The sequence below is a fragment of the Notolabrus celidotus genome, chromosome 5 (assembly GCF_009762535.1).
Source record: "Notolabrus celidotus isolate fNotCel1 chromosome 5, fNotCel1.pri, whole genome shotgun sequence".
NCBI lineage: Eukaryota > Metazoa > Chordata > Actinopteri > Labriformes > Labridae > Notolabrus > Notolabrus celidotus.
The window spans coordinates 13198710-13212143 of NC_048276.1; the positions used below are offsets into that span (position 1 = coordinate 13198710).

General features: G+C 41.2%; 2 protein-coding genes across 6 annotated transcripts; one reads left to right on the plus strand and one right to left on the minus strand.

Moving 5' to 3' along the window:
- Nucleotides 1-329: 329 nt before the first annotated feature.
- Nucleotides 330-5293, plus strand: atf5a (activating transcription factor 5a). The gene is made up of 4 exons (XM_034682896.1): nucleotides 330-568; nucleotides 1456-1704; nucleotides 2017-3205; nucleotides 3318-5293. Exons 2-4 carry the CDS (start codon nucleotides 1563-1565, stop codon nucleotides 3502-3504), a joined length of 1518 nt encoding a protein of 505 aa, XP_034538787.1. The 5' UTR covers nucleotides 330-568; nucleotides 1456-1562; the 3' UTR covers nucleotides 3505-5293.
- A 757-nt stretch (nucleotides 5294-6050) lies between these two features.
- stk36 (serine/threonine kinase 36 (fused homolog, Drosophila)) lies at nucleotides 6051-13302 on the minus strand. Of its 5 annotated transcripts, XR_004631254.1 has the most exons (21): nucleotides 12812-13198; nucleotides 12590-12730; nucleotides 11733-11810; nucleotides 11515-11645; nucleotides 11174-11423; nucleotides 10635-10728; nucleotides 10321-10508; nucleotides 10062-10234; nucleotides 9900-9978; nucleotides 9562-9693; nucleotides 9304-9480; nucleotides 9124-9215; nucleotides 8970-9033; nucleotides 8764-8874; nucleotides 8594-8668; nucleotides 8387-8504; nucleotides 8178-8304; nucleotides 7898-8078; nucleotides 7147-7687; nucleotides 6752-7067; nucleotides 6051-6365 (listed from the first exon to the last, which is right to left on the minus strand). XR_004631254.1 is itself a non-coding variant. In XM_034683473.1 (20 exons), the coding sequence occupies exons 1-20, from the start codon at nucleotides 12893-12895 to the stop codon at nucleotides 6261-6263; spliced, it is 3336 nt and encodes a 1111-aa protein (XP_034539364.1). In that variant the 5' UTR covers nucleotides 12896-13302; the 3' UTR covers nucleotides 6211-6260. The 5 variants fall into 5 exon arrangements, 4 of the variants coding, with proteins under 4 accessions (XP_034539364.1, XP_034539365.1, XP_034539363.1 ...); XM_034683473.1 differs by having other exon boundaries at nucleotides 6211-6365; nucleotides 6752-7687; nucleotides 12812-13302; XM_034683474.1 differs by having other exon boundaries at nucleotides 6211-6365; nucleotides 6752-7588; nucleotides 9873-9978; nucleotides 12812-13197.
- Between the last annotated feature and the right edge of the window lie 132 nt (nucleotides 13303-13434).

Below are 13434 nucleotides of genomic sequence, written 5' to 3' on the forward strand. Positions count from 1 at the left end.
GCTTAAATTAACTATAGTGAGGTGAGCATTTGTCCTCTATCATTGTTCCTTTTCTTCCAAATTGTACAGATAGTACTATCAGTTACTGTCCTGGCGTTTTGGGGGAAGGCTATAATTTGATTCTGTGCACGTGGTTTTATTATATTCATAATAAATCAAAAGGACATTTTTAAAACCATTTTTTTCTTTTTATTATTATTTATTCACTTCTTGTTTTTACATAAAATGTTACATGAAGGAACTAGTAAGTGTTTATTTTCATCATGTAGCGGAGCAGAGCGTTTGTGGGACGTCCTTCGGAGGGGAGGGGGCGGAGGGATCTACACTGAGCAGCACGGTTTGTCCTGGTGACGCAGTTGGTTGCTAGGTGTGAATGAACTGATGCCGTCTCACAATTAAACTGCTCCTCAGTTTACAGGTCGACCACAACAAAGCAACAACTGTCCCGGACATTTAGAGCGAAAACATGGCTCTCTGAACTTACTACGTGTTTGGACCCGAACAGAAGTCGTGCTTTGCTTTAGCAACGCACCTCCAAGAACTCTACACATTTCTCTGCAATAATGGAGTAAGTGAGACTGTACTACTGTGTGTGAAGTTTGTTTTTGTAGTGGCACATGCATCAGTGTGTCGTAATTGTCTGTCTGTGTTTACCATTGCAGAGAGGTCCGTTTGTTTTTTGGCTGGATTTTTTTTTTTTATCATGAATTGGACAAGTTCCTGATTTTTTCATGCTTTGTTGAAGAAGGTCCTTCTAGGATTCAAAAGGGCTTTGTTTATAAATCAACAGTGTGGACTATTTAACAAAAGATAGGTGTGTTACATTGTGGTGGTATTATAGTCAGTGATGTAAGTGTGGAGATGCATTGGGCTGTCACTTGAATATTGTCAGGTTTTCATTCTAATACAACGATATTATCACTTAAAACTGTTAACCTGATTATGTGATCTAGCAGAGGTGATCAATTTACAAAGGATTGGAGATTAGGAGTAGCTGATCTGCATTAATCTGGATTAATGATCAGTGACTCACTCAGCCTAACTCAGGTGCTTCTTGACAACAGTTTGGCCCTTGACAGCGTCACAAGGTCCCTAGTGTATTTGCTCTGAGGCAGATCAAAACCCAAAGGACACAGCTTCTGCTTCTACATCGTCAACTACCTCATGTTTGGATTGTTCATTTGAATAGTCTTAATTTTTGAGTCATATGTCATCACTATTTTTGAGTCAAGCAATAGGGTAAGGCAAGTTGGTAAGGTAGATGAAAACACCTTTGTTCCAACATGATATCTGCAGGTGCTTTTTTTCCCCGTTGTAGTATCTCCATCGACAGACCGAGTCATTTTGACAAACTTTCTGCGATCAGAAGGAGTGGAATTCCCATTTTCTGTTTCCTGAATAAGTTGCATCCTTTCGGCAGCACATTACTGATCCCTGTTTGTGTTTCCCCTCCAGGTTTCATTATGCTCACCCAGCCCTGCTCTCTGTGGCCCATCTGTCAGACCCTGCTTGCTCTCAGCATATGCTTGGACTTGGACTGAATCAAAGCACCAGCAGACAAAATGATGGCAACATCAGCTCCTGTTTGGAAGAGTCTTCGTGTCTGCCCGGCAGACCCCCTCGCTCTCTCTCACCCACAGGCTAACCACAGCCAATCACAGGGGTGCAGGGGGGAGGTGTCAGAGGAGAGTCAGCACTTAATTGGTGAGTTGCGGCGAGCACGCTTTTTTATATTTTTCCCCATTTCAGGTGGGCTCGGCACTGCAGCACATTCGTCCTTCCTGAACAGTAAGTAATAAAGTAGCTACGTCTGATATATCAATATGCTATAACTTTATTTAAAATTATGATTGCTTTTCATCACCTGTTATTGATCCGTTTATGAAGTTAGGTAGCTGCTTGTGTTGGATGACAGATTTTTTTTTTAAAACGATGCATGAGCGTTGTTGTTTGCCTGTAACGTTTTCCTTCATGAAACAACACGTAACGATAGCTTTTATTTTCCCTCCTCTATAGGTGATGGTCTCACTGACTGGATGACGGAAGAAGTGGATTTCTCCTCGTACCTCCCAAACCCTCCTTCCCCTCCCTCCTCCACCAACGCCTCCCTTCCCCCTTCACCCCTTCACAATGATATCCAGGTGCCCTCTGACTTGGAGGTCATGACCTCTCTGCTGCAAGAGGAACTAGCCCAGCTGGAGGACTACTTCCTGTCCGAACCACTGCCGGAGAAAGGGCCCCGGCTGGGAAAATGCGACAGGGGTCCACTGCCGGTGGGTCCCCAGCCGTTCACTCAGCTGCCATACGCATCATACTCAACATCTAGCCAATCGGAATCCAGCCCACTCCTTGTTACCCTGGCAACTGGAGAACTGGACCTGCTGAGCATCTGTGGAGGGCCCATTGGGCGATCCAAAATTCCACGACACGCCCCGTACAGCTGCAGTCGCCCCAGTGGGTGTGGTAGGAAAAGAGTCCCCGACAGTGTGAGGTTCAGTGAAAGCTACGATAACAGTTTGTTGAGTTCCAAAGGAAGTAACTCAGGTAACTCAGCCGTGACCCTCACCGGTAGCTACGGCTGTGTTGAGGAGGAGCAGCTGGTAGGGAAGAGCTACTGTCTGGGTAGTGCAGTCGAGGTCAGACGATGTGCTGTTCTACCAAAAGAAGAGAAAAACTGCTGCTTCAGTCAAGATGTCATAGGTGGTGCGAAGGTTGTTGGTGGTGGCTTCGGCTTTGGTGGATCACTTGATGTCCAACATAAGAAGGAGGATCTGCTGATGTACAGCATGAGGGAGGTCAGCGGGAGCAGCACTAACAACGAGGTGCTGAATAGTATCAAAGCAAGTGTGGAGGTCACAAAAGCTAGTGTATCCTGGAAATCAGAGAGCGGTGAGGGGTGTTATATTCCAACAACACCACAGTCGGAGGCCTATCACAGCTTCCTAGGCACCATCAATGAACAGGTGAAGTCAGAGAGTCTGCAGATAGGGCAGCATGATTTACACTGTAACTTCCTGGACGATCCGGGTCCAGAGTGTCTCTTAATGGCAAGGGAGAGTCTGAACCTAGAAACATCGGGGCACAGACAAGCATGCAGGCTAAAGGAAGACCACTGTGCTTTGAAATACGAAGAGGACCTCTTACCAGCTGAAGGTGGCGAGCGCAAACAGAAGAAGAGAGATCAGAACAAAACTGCTGCTCACAGGTGCAAAATTTGTTTTTAGACTGTTTGACGCATATCTTCTGAGATGATTTCAAATGTGGAGATCCCCATTTTATCTTTGTTTTTGTTTTTGTTTTTTTCTGCGTGTGTGTAGGTATCGCCAGCGGAAAAGGGCGGAGCTAGATTCGTTGGAGGATCAGTTGCATTGCCTTGAAGGGAGGAACCGGGAGCTTCGGGACAAGGCAGAGTCGGTAGAACGTGAAATCCAATACGTCAAAGACCTGCTGATTGAAGTTTACAAGGCTCGCAGCCAAAGGCTCAAGCAGGACTCAACAGCCTAACACCAAACTCCTGCAAGTACAAACAAAGCAGGCAAACAGGGAAAACGTTTGTGTCTTTATGATTGTCCAGAATTGAATGTTAAATCTTTTTATTTCATGACAGACGGGGTAAATGCATGCTTGGCTAATGTGAATTTTTTTTTAACTTTTTAAATCAACACTATCCAATGCTTCCATTGCTTTCGCAATTCTGATCACTTGAGCCTGCACTGTGTTATTGCAATGCTTTAAATGACAATCATTTTCAATACAACTCGCACTGCGTAAATCTATGAATTTAAAGAGTTTTTTTCTGAAATAGTTATGATATATAATGTGTAACGCAGGTTTAATCATTTCTGTAGCCTTACGTTGGAATTGATGTCAGCAATAGAACTCAAGTTTGTTCTTTTTTTCCCCAATATTCGCATCCTGTTCAATAGCTTATCAAGTACTATTTGTTGTTTGTGTCAACATGTAAAACAGCATCATCATTTCTGTTTCAATACATTTATCAAACCAAATATTTTAGATGAGAATTTACAGAACCCCTTATAACAACAACTGTTATTTCAATCGCTATGAAAATGTCAAATATTACAAGCATAGTGGATGCATTGACTTGTCAATTGTTGATGGAGAAGCTGAAATACGAAGCAAAATGTAGCATTTTATCATTTTAACATTGTTACAACAAACTTCAGGACAATGTGTAAAGCATGATTTCCTTTTCCTTCTTTACTTTTATATTTTGCAGAATGTCAAACTGCTTTTTTATGAACTTCACTTGGTCTGATTAGTTTTTTTTATTACCCATTAATTAAATCACCTGTCTTTTTCTTCTGCAGTGATTGAAAATATGAATGAAACTATAAAATCTGTGACCAAAAGGGACATTTATCATTTGCACTGTTTTGAAAGTGGACACTGGAGTGGATATTTTATGGTACTTTGTGGCAAATTGTGTTGTTTTTTTTCTATTGCATATTGCAAATAATACAATCTGTTTTGCAGCTCAGGATATGCAATTTGCTCTCCAGTGCAACAAATTTGAAGGATGATGTGATGCAGGAGTGTACAGACGTATGTCCTTTATTTTACGTGGTAAAGATTTCACTGCTGTGGGTTCTCCTGATGTTAAAAAAAAAAGGTTTTCTTCTGTACAAATATTGTAACTATAGTGGAGATCTAGCAGCCTTCCTCTGCATGTTTTTCTCTCTCATGGAATAGAAAATGTAGGATTTCTGGACAAGTAGGAGACTCTTTCTCTAAACTGCTTGTTAAGGCAATAAGTTTTCTAGGCCTCTGGCTGATCTGCACTAATTTGTAAGAACTTTTGTATGTTCAGGGAGTGGAGTGTGTTAGCCTTTTCTTTGTAGAAATTTAACTAAAAAAATCTCATTAGATTATTTGTGAAGGCGTTTAAAGTGTTAGCTTTGGTGTAAGAGGATACTATCTTAAATTATTTTTCAAATTTTCTTTATTGCTAAGCAAACAACCACAACTGTTACCGTTCAACATGCCTATACCGAGGGTAGATTTATTTCTATGCATATTTATTTTGAGACAATCTTGGTATGAGCGCTTGCTCGCCGACATTATTCATACTGTTTGTTCAGTTCTTGTAAAGAATTCCATGTCACATTGTTTGACCCCCTGCGGTGTACTATCAGCTGCGATTGTTACAACCAAAAATGTGAAGTGAAGGCACATAAAATGCTTTGTAATTTCAAGTTCACTTATCCGTAATGCACATTTCCTGTGACGTCTTCTTTTTTTCCATTAAGAATAAAAAAATCATCAAACAGTGTGATGTGTGTTTATATTTTATTATCCGCGAGTTTGGAGATATTTAATTAAAATGGTATTTTATACTTTACATAGAAAAATAAATATGATGTTAATGTGATTCAAAATCAATCAAAACCTGTTTAAATTAAATTAATAAAGTTGAAAAATGAAAGTTGAAAACTCTACGGCCTAAAGGACGCAGACACATTCCGCCTTTTGGTCGAACTAGGCCGATACAGGTCAAACACAGATGTTGAGTTTGATGCGAATGGAAGGAAAAAACTAAAATTTTATAAGTAAACCGTTCATGTTTATTTCTTAATTGTCAAGCTGCGAGAAATAAGATTTTTTTGCGGTCCAAAGAAAAAAGTTCAGGAAATTCCGCCGCAGTTACCGACGCGCCCGACCCTTCAATAAATCAAGCACATTTTTTTCAAAGGGACAATTTCACAACTTTACTGAAAATGTCTTCAAAATCTGCTCAACCTCCCAAGACCATCAGAATGATCTGCTTTTCTTTAAACCCCTAAAAACTACACACACTCGAAAAATATCAAATTGTACAAAAGTTAAACCTTTTCTTCCTTTTCATACAGAAGTGCGTTACTGATTTCTTTCATAGCGACTTATGATTTGAGGAGTGTAAATTAAAAGAATCTCCTCAGACAAATTAAAGTTATATAAAATTGTTTTCTGTCTTAATTCAAAAGTAGCTACACTCCACTTTTTTTATTCAATTAGAAAAAGTTGTAATATGAAATGAAACATCAGATCGCCTCATTGAAAGAAAAGCAGTTTTATTTAGTAAGGTCTTGTGTTCACATTTTCATTTTAATTCACACTATTCACTTTTTTTTCACCCCTTCCATTTACTTAAAAGAATGCTTAATAAAAAAGTGTACATGGTGACAATAACTCCAATTTTTAAAGACGAAGTGTAAGTGTAAAGAAAATTTATTTTTTTCCACATGACATTGAATCGCTGACTATCTCTCCGTCAGCTGTGCAATGAGCCGCTGATAGTCACACTGAGGAGAAGCATGTTGTGAAGCCTGACGAAGTTTTGTGATGGCATTCACGGTGATCAGGACCTGCAGTAGAGACAAAAGACAGTACCCTGAGAGTATCAGTGTTTGTTGTGCCAGCACAGGTGTGTCTAATTTGGGCATAAAATTGTATTCAATATTTTAAGAATATGTAATTGACTATAACCAGTAATACTCTCATTTTAAGGAATAAATGCATTAGCATTAGTCATTGCTGAAGGCAGTATTAGGGATTTATAGGTAAGCCTTAAAGGCTTCAAAGGGAAACAATGAGTTGTTTTCTTCAATTAAGAAGCTACATACTCTCATGTAGCAAAGACAGTGTAATTGTATAATAAAAAGTAGTACAGAAAAAGGTTTTATAACTCAATTATGAAAATGGAAAAAGACTTAATGTAATATTGACACCGCCCTCCTCTTCATTTCATTACCTGATGTATTGCATCCTGCTGGCTGTACAGGTACAGAGTTCCTACAGCGGCTTGTCTCACTGCGTTGTTGGGATCAGCACAAGCACCTTTTAGAAGTAAGTTTGTCACGTCTTCCTTCAACAACAAGGACACAGCACCTCCAACATATACCAGGTTGCCCAGTGCAGCACAGCAGTGACGACGCGTGAGGGCATCACAGTCGGAGAGCAGAGGTGCCAACAAGGCCACGGTTCTTCTGGCTTCTTCCAGCCACCTGCTCATCTCCTCCTTGTCCATTTCCAGTTCTGCTATAGTAGCCAAATCTCCCACAGCCATACTGTGTGGAAATGCGTGTTTATTTTGTCGCTCCTCTGCGCCCCACCCTGTTGTGCCTCTGTCCTTTCCACTGGACCTACCTTGTTTTAGCTCTTCCTTTGCTGCGATGAACCCCAGCCAGTTCCCAACTGCCCTGCAAGCCACCCGTCGGACTGGCATGTAGGAATCACAAAGACAATCCATCATGCTTTTGAAGATGTCAGGTTTTAAAGTTTGTGGTGTAGTGGGACTGAATGGATCCAGATTTCCCAAAAGTCTGCATGTGGCAGCCCTGATCTGGTAATAAGAGTGAGCCAGTGCTCTGTGCAGCACTGAGGTCTCCAGGTGAAGCTGGAAACAGGCATGTGGAGGGGAAAATCGGGCTACTTGGGACAACAAATTCAGGAGCTCCACTGCCGAATCCCACAGCTCCTTCACCAGGAGAAAGTCAGAGAGCAGGGAGCTGGCAGTTCTGGTAAGTGGAGCCTGACTTTTGATTGCAGTGAGTTGACCAGGTGACACAAGAAAACCACATCTATTGTCCTTGAGGCGAGAAACAAAGCGCTTGGGGTCACACAGGAGCAAACGGCTCAGCAGGGAGAGAGGCAGCTCTAATAGTGGAGCGGGAAGAAGTTGAATTACCTGCCAAAGCACGAAAAAACAAAAATCATCCAGACAGCCTGTCACAGATCAAACAGCTGTCAACAAACAACACAATGCTCTCACAGGAGACATTAAGATGTACAGCGGTGTGTTTGCCTGATGAGAGCCTATTGCAAGAGTTATCCTGTGTTGCATCAGAGTATTATGTTTGTCAGTAAGGTCTCTATTGGAGCATGTAAAGGCCCTGACCTGCAGGAGGCTTGTAACAATGCCACAACTGTCGTACAGCTGGATAATGGTGGACATGATGTGTGAAGGCAGGTCCAGGGCGAATGGGAAACACAACAAGTGGCAGCTCAACACAGACAGGCTGTCGTGACTCAGATCCGCCTCACGTCTCCCAGGACTGCCTCCAGCAAACAAATGAGGACTGTTGGGTATAAAATATGTTATTGTTAGCTCCAGGCGCAATAGCTGTGCTAGTGCACATAAAACAGTGCGTCAATATTTAGGAAATCTGAACACCAACCAGTCAGTGCCCAGCAGGCGGCCAAGAGTGAAAACACTTTTTGATTGGCAGTCAGAAAACAGAGGGATGCACGAGTATGGGTCCTTTGTGAAGACTAACAGTGCAGCTGACAGAAAGGAATACAACCCTGGTATTGAAAGAAAAAAATAAGATACAAATTATTGAAAGGTATTCAATCATAAAGCGTTTAATAGGGTTTATATGTTTACCATTTGCTGAACAAAAGTCTGTATCTGGTTTCGTCGCTTCCAGTGAAGTACTGATTCTCTTAAACAGATCCAGAAACAGTGCTGGATCCAAACCTGACGATACGGACACACTGTCACGCTGTGGAAAGGTATAAAGGCAAAAATCAAGGGAACATTTTTGCTTATCATCTCTGAATCCTACATGTTATTTTCTATCACTTGTCTGACCTCAGAGAGTGTGTGCAGGAGTAAAGACAGGAGGCCGTCACAGAGTCCCCAGCCAAAGGGAACAGAACACTGAGACTGAAAAGGCAGAGGACACAATGCTGGATCATTTCATATCCAAAATAGTCAATTTACTGCCAAACATTCAATGTGTCTTTGCACAGATTCTGTACCTCAAATGAGTCCAAAAGTATTGTTTTCAGCAAGGAGGAGAGATCATCCATATGGATTTGGACATCAGTATTGTGTTTTATAAACAAAGACAAAACAGATGCAGCCAGTGGCTAAAAGAGGAGATCAAAATCAACTGGTTACACAACCTGCAAAATCACTTTAAACCAGAATCAATAGCAACACACACACATTGATGAATACGTACTCCCAAATGTATGAGGTCTTGTTGACTTAGAATTGTAATGAAGGGCTTGGTGAACTCCTCCAGTCTACAGTAAGAGAACAGATGATACAATTAAATAGTTGAATGACTGTGATCTATGTTAATCAATCACTACAACAAATCTGAGTAGTCAAACCTTTGCTCTGCCTCCACCCAATCACAGTGCTTCTCCCAGTACATGACAAGCACAACAATCATCTCTGGAAGTGCTGGCACACTCTCTGGATGCTGAGGAGAACAAAAGTACAACAAAGTCTGTATCCAGCTGTTGTAAAAAAATTCATTGTTTAATACTGTTCCATTTGTGTGCAGTTACCCGGTTGAAAGTGAAGTTTTCTACTGTATCATGGATGAGATCAAATAGGATATGAGGTAGTCCAAGTCCACGGTGGATTTGGCTCAATTTCTCAAGGTCAGAGGTCAAAATCATGTTGTACAAAACCCTCAGTGGTAGCTGAATCTGCCATGCTACGTTTACATCACCACTTGTTAGCTGGAAAAGCATAAAAGAGGCTAAATGCAAAATTCTTCTGAGGTGGAATCAATTTATGTTCTGTTGAAAATAATGACCTACCTGAGCTTTAAATGCTTGTAACTTGGATTTAAGTTGAGGTATAATTGCGCTATGGTTTAGTAATTCTTGCGGCTGCCTGTTTGGATCTGATTCGTGGGCCAGTTTCTGCCAGTAGTCCTCACTGTCGATATCCTGAAAGGAAAGAGGATGATAGATGCTGTGGGCCATGCTTTCCTTATACATAATGACCACTTTCTCTGTGACCAGAATAGATTTTTGCTGGAAGAGAAAATAAGCCCTACAGTATGGAACAGGGACATCTTATAAGTGGAAAAATGTTTAACATCTGAATAAAAGCAGTCTGCACTGACCTGACCATGCAGTGTGTTTTGACTGACCTCACTACATCTCCGCACCAGCCGGGGCCCGACCTCTACAGAGGGGAACTCCTGATCATAGTCTCTGCTGATCTGACCCCTGCAGAGGAAAAAGCCCATAGTGAATACACAGAGATCAATGTATTAGTGTTGTATTTATCGGATCAGAACTTGAATAAACACCTGGTTCTGGATCTCATGCAGGCTTGAGTCTTTGCATCAAGGCTTTGACTGGCAGCTGTCTTTGAAGAGTGACTTGAGGTAACAGAGACATCAAAAGATGGGGGTTTGACTCGAGGGGGTGCTGGTACCATCCCAGAGGTAACTCTTTCATTTCTCACTCCATCCTTCTTTTTCTATAAACGCAGACAGAATGGATTAAGGCTCCACAATGAGTCTCTACGTGACTAATTCCAGAATGAAAAATCCATTTGAGGCTTACCTTTGCAGAGTCACTGGTAGCTGATTTTACTCTGTTACCAGCCTCTGTCTGTTCCCGGACCTTTCGTAACAATCTGCCCTCTCCAAAGATGGGTACCGTCTTTTCTGCTACTTGCTGAAGTTTTAACGCCAGCGTGTCTGGGCTGGGTGTGACCGTCAGAGGGATGTAAGAGGTTGTGTCTGTCAGCACTGTGCCAAAACCCCCACATGGAGAGAAGGGAGTGAATATTAGACATCAGAATAATCTCAGGTCACAAGACAGCATTAGGGTTATGTAGTAAAGGCCCCATTATAACTCAAGTTATTATGCATCACCTAGAACACCATCAGCAACAAAAGGGTGGTGCAGGAGATCTGGCCATGACAACCGCTTCTGAGGGTCTTTGGTCAGCAAACCTTTCAGGAAATTCTGCGAAGGAAACAGGAAGTAAGCATAGAGATTTTAATGTCATACATCAGAAGAACTTGCTGCTTCAAATTCATTGGTACCATAAGGAGGCTGGAAGCAGTCACTGAGGGTCATTGGGAAAAATCCTGTGTTTTTGTTTAAGATGTAAGGAACATAAATATTATGCTAGACAAATTTAAAGCCACAAAATGACGGAAAACTTCAAATCATCAAACATTTTTTTCCGACTCTGGACCAAAATATCTCAGGTTTTCAGGTTCTACTTGGACTTAAAACCTAAAAAATGTCTATGATCCTACCCTTGAGCTGAGTTTTAGGCCATCTTTAACCAAAAATGTCCTAATCAACCTTCGATTGGCTTGTCTTGTTGAAATCCTATTCTGTTTTCATTTCTTACAAATAATAACTTTGACCCAAGGATGAGTAAGCTGTGGTTGTACTGTACCATACACATGGGGCTCATACTGTCTGGCCACTTGACTGGGCCCTTGACTATAAGCTGCACCAATTGGAAGATGGAGTTAGTGTAGAAAGGAGGCGCCCCCGTGTGGAGTTCATATAGGATGCAGCCCAGAGACCAGAGATCAGCGGTGTGGTCGTACGGCTTCTCCTCCACCAGCTCAGGAGACATGTACAGTGGGGTTCCCTTGATAGAAGTCAGCACCAAGGTGGAGACGCTCATGGCCCGAGCAAACCTACAACAATGTTTGCATCATAGATTTTTCTGTTTTAGTGGAAACTATCAATTCAGCAACTTTTACTTTAAAATTCATGACATCTACTTACCCAAAGTCACACAGTTTCACCTTCCCACTTTTCCCCAACAGAATGTTCTGTGGTTTCATGTCACGATGAAGAATACGATGGAAGTGTAAATAATACAGAGCTGAGACCAGCTGGCAGGCAATCTCACGCACCTAGGAGGAATTACAATGAGCAAATGTTATTAATAATGTGACACATTTTATCATTTCTTTATAGAATAGTTCACTGATAATACATACCTGGCTTTCTGGTAAGTGTCCATCATCCTCAAGAATCTGAAACAGCTGGCCCTCTGCAAACTCAGTTACAACCACAACCTGTTGCAGACATGTAAGGAAGTATGGGTTGTGGGATTGTTAATTCAGATGTTAAAATCCTTACTTATATCAAGTAATCTAAAATGATTACCTGGGTTATATGTTTTGTGTATTAGGATCAGTGGTAGACAGTAACAAAGTAAATTTACTTGAGTACTGAGTGACCACGGTTGAATGTGGAGCAAACACAGAGCAACTTTCCCTCAGATCAGGCAGTTCATGTAGAGGTGGTAATGATGGCTATAATTCTCCACCCTAGCACCCATGGCCATATCTTCAGCCCATGTTAGAGGTTTTTGAAATGAAGAATGATATGTATCGTTTGGAAATGTTCTCCCTGTTTCCCACTCTGCCCAAACATACAAACATTCACTGTCCAACCTGAGAAAGCGTGCTGAGCTACTTAACATTTGTTTCATTCCAGATGAACATTTCAAACTAAGTTGTCTGTGCTTGGAGTAACTTAGTTTCTGTTTCTATTCCATGGTATAGTTTTAAGAGATTTCAAGTAATGGTTTCTAAATAAACAGAATGTAACAGAATGTACTTCTATGCATTCTTGACTGCACTTATGTATTGTGAAAATAGAATGTTTTAAGAAGTACTTTGAATACTTAAGTATTTTTAAAAGCAAGTACTTCAGTACTTTAACTCAAGTAATGTATTGGAGTAATATTTGACATGGAGTATCTATACTTTGACTGAAGTAATGAAGCTGTCCACTTTGTCCACCACCGATTAGGATAGTGTTTTCTTTTATGTGATTATAGTTTACATACCTCAGTTTCAGTCTCAAAACTGTCATAGAGTTGGACAATATTTGGATGTTTGAGGTCTCTCATTATCTCAATCTCCCTCTTCAGACTTCGAAGCTCCCTTTCTGATCGCCCCACTTTCGGCATGAACTTCAGAGCCACCACCTGATGGACACATATACACACAGGATGAAGTGATAGCTGAACAAAACGTTGCTACAAACCATTCCTGCAAAAGTTACGTACTTGGCCAGTATATCTTTTTCTTCCCTTGTAAACTCGGCCAAACGAGCCCTCACCGGCCAGCTCCAAAACGTGATACGAATTCATGTCTACGGTTAACGGACAGAAACACACAACCGACAGAGAACGGAAAAACGTTTAAACTGTTGTTAAGACGGCGACAGTGAATAGACTTTTTGCTTCATTTTATGAAAATGAATGCAAGAAATTCGAACTTTAAAGTAAAAAAGACACAAATTACGGTAAAAGCATAATGGAAAATGCTAATATTTTCGACGTTTGAGCTGTTCAGTTTACTTTTGACGGTAACTTCTTTTTTATGACACAAGTTGGTGAGCATATCTAACTGCCGTTTCACAAAAGTAACAAAAGTCAAAGTAAAGTTTTGCTGTCAGAGTTTAAAAACTCCATATTAGCACACGAAGCTTTTAAGGGGTTTAAGTAAACAAGTGATCATTGTTGAAATTATAACTTTGGTTTGTAGTACAAATTTTAAACTGGCTCATTTTTGGACACCATTTAAACAAGGGTCCTTAGCCACGCAACCACTGCCGCGTGCCTGGCAACGGACTGAGAGCGGACAACAAATGAGGAAAGTGACTTCATGTGAAGAGCAGAGGGCGCCA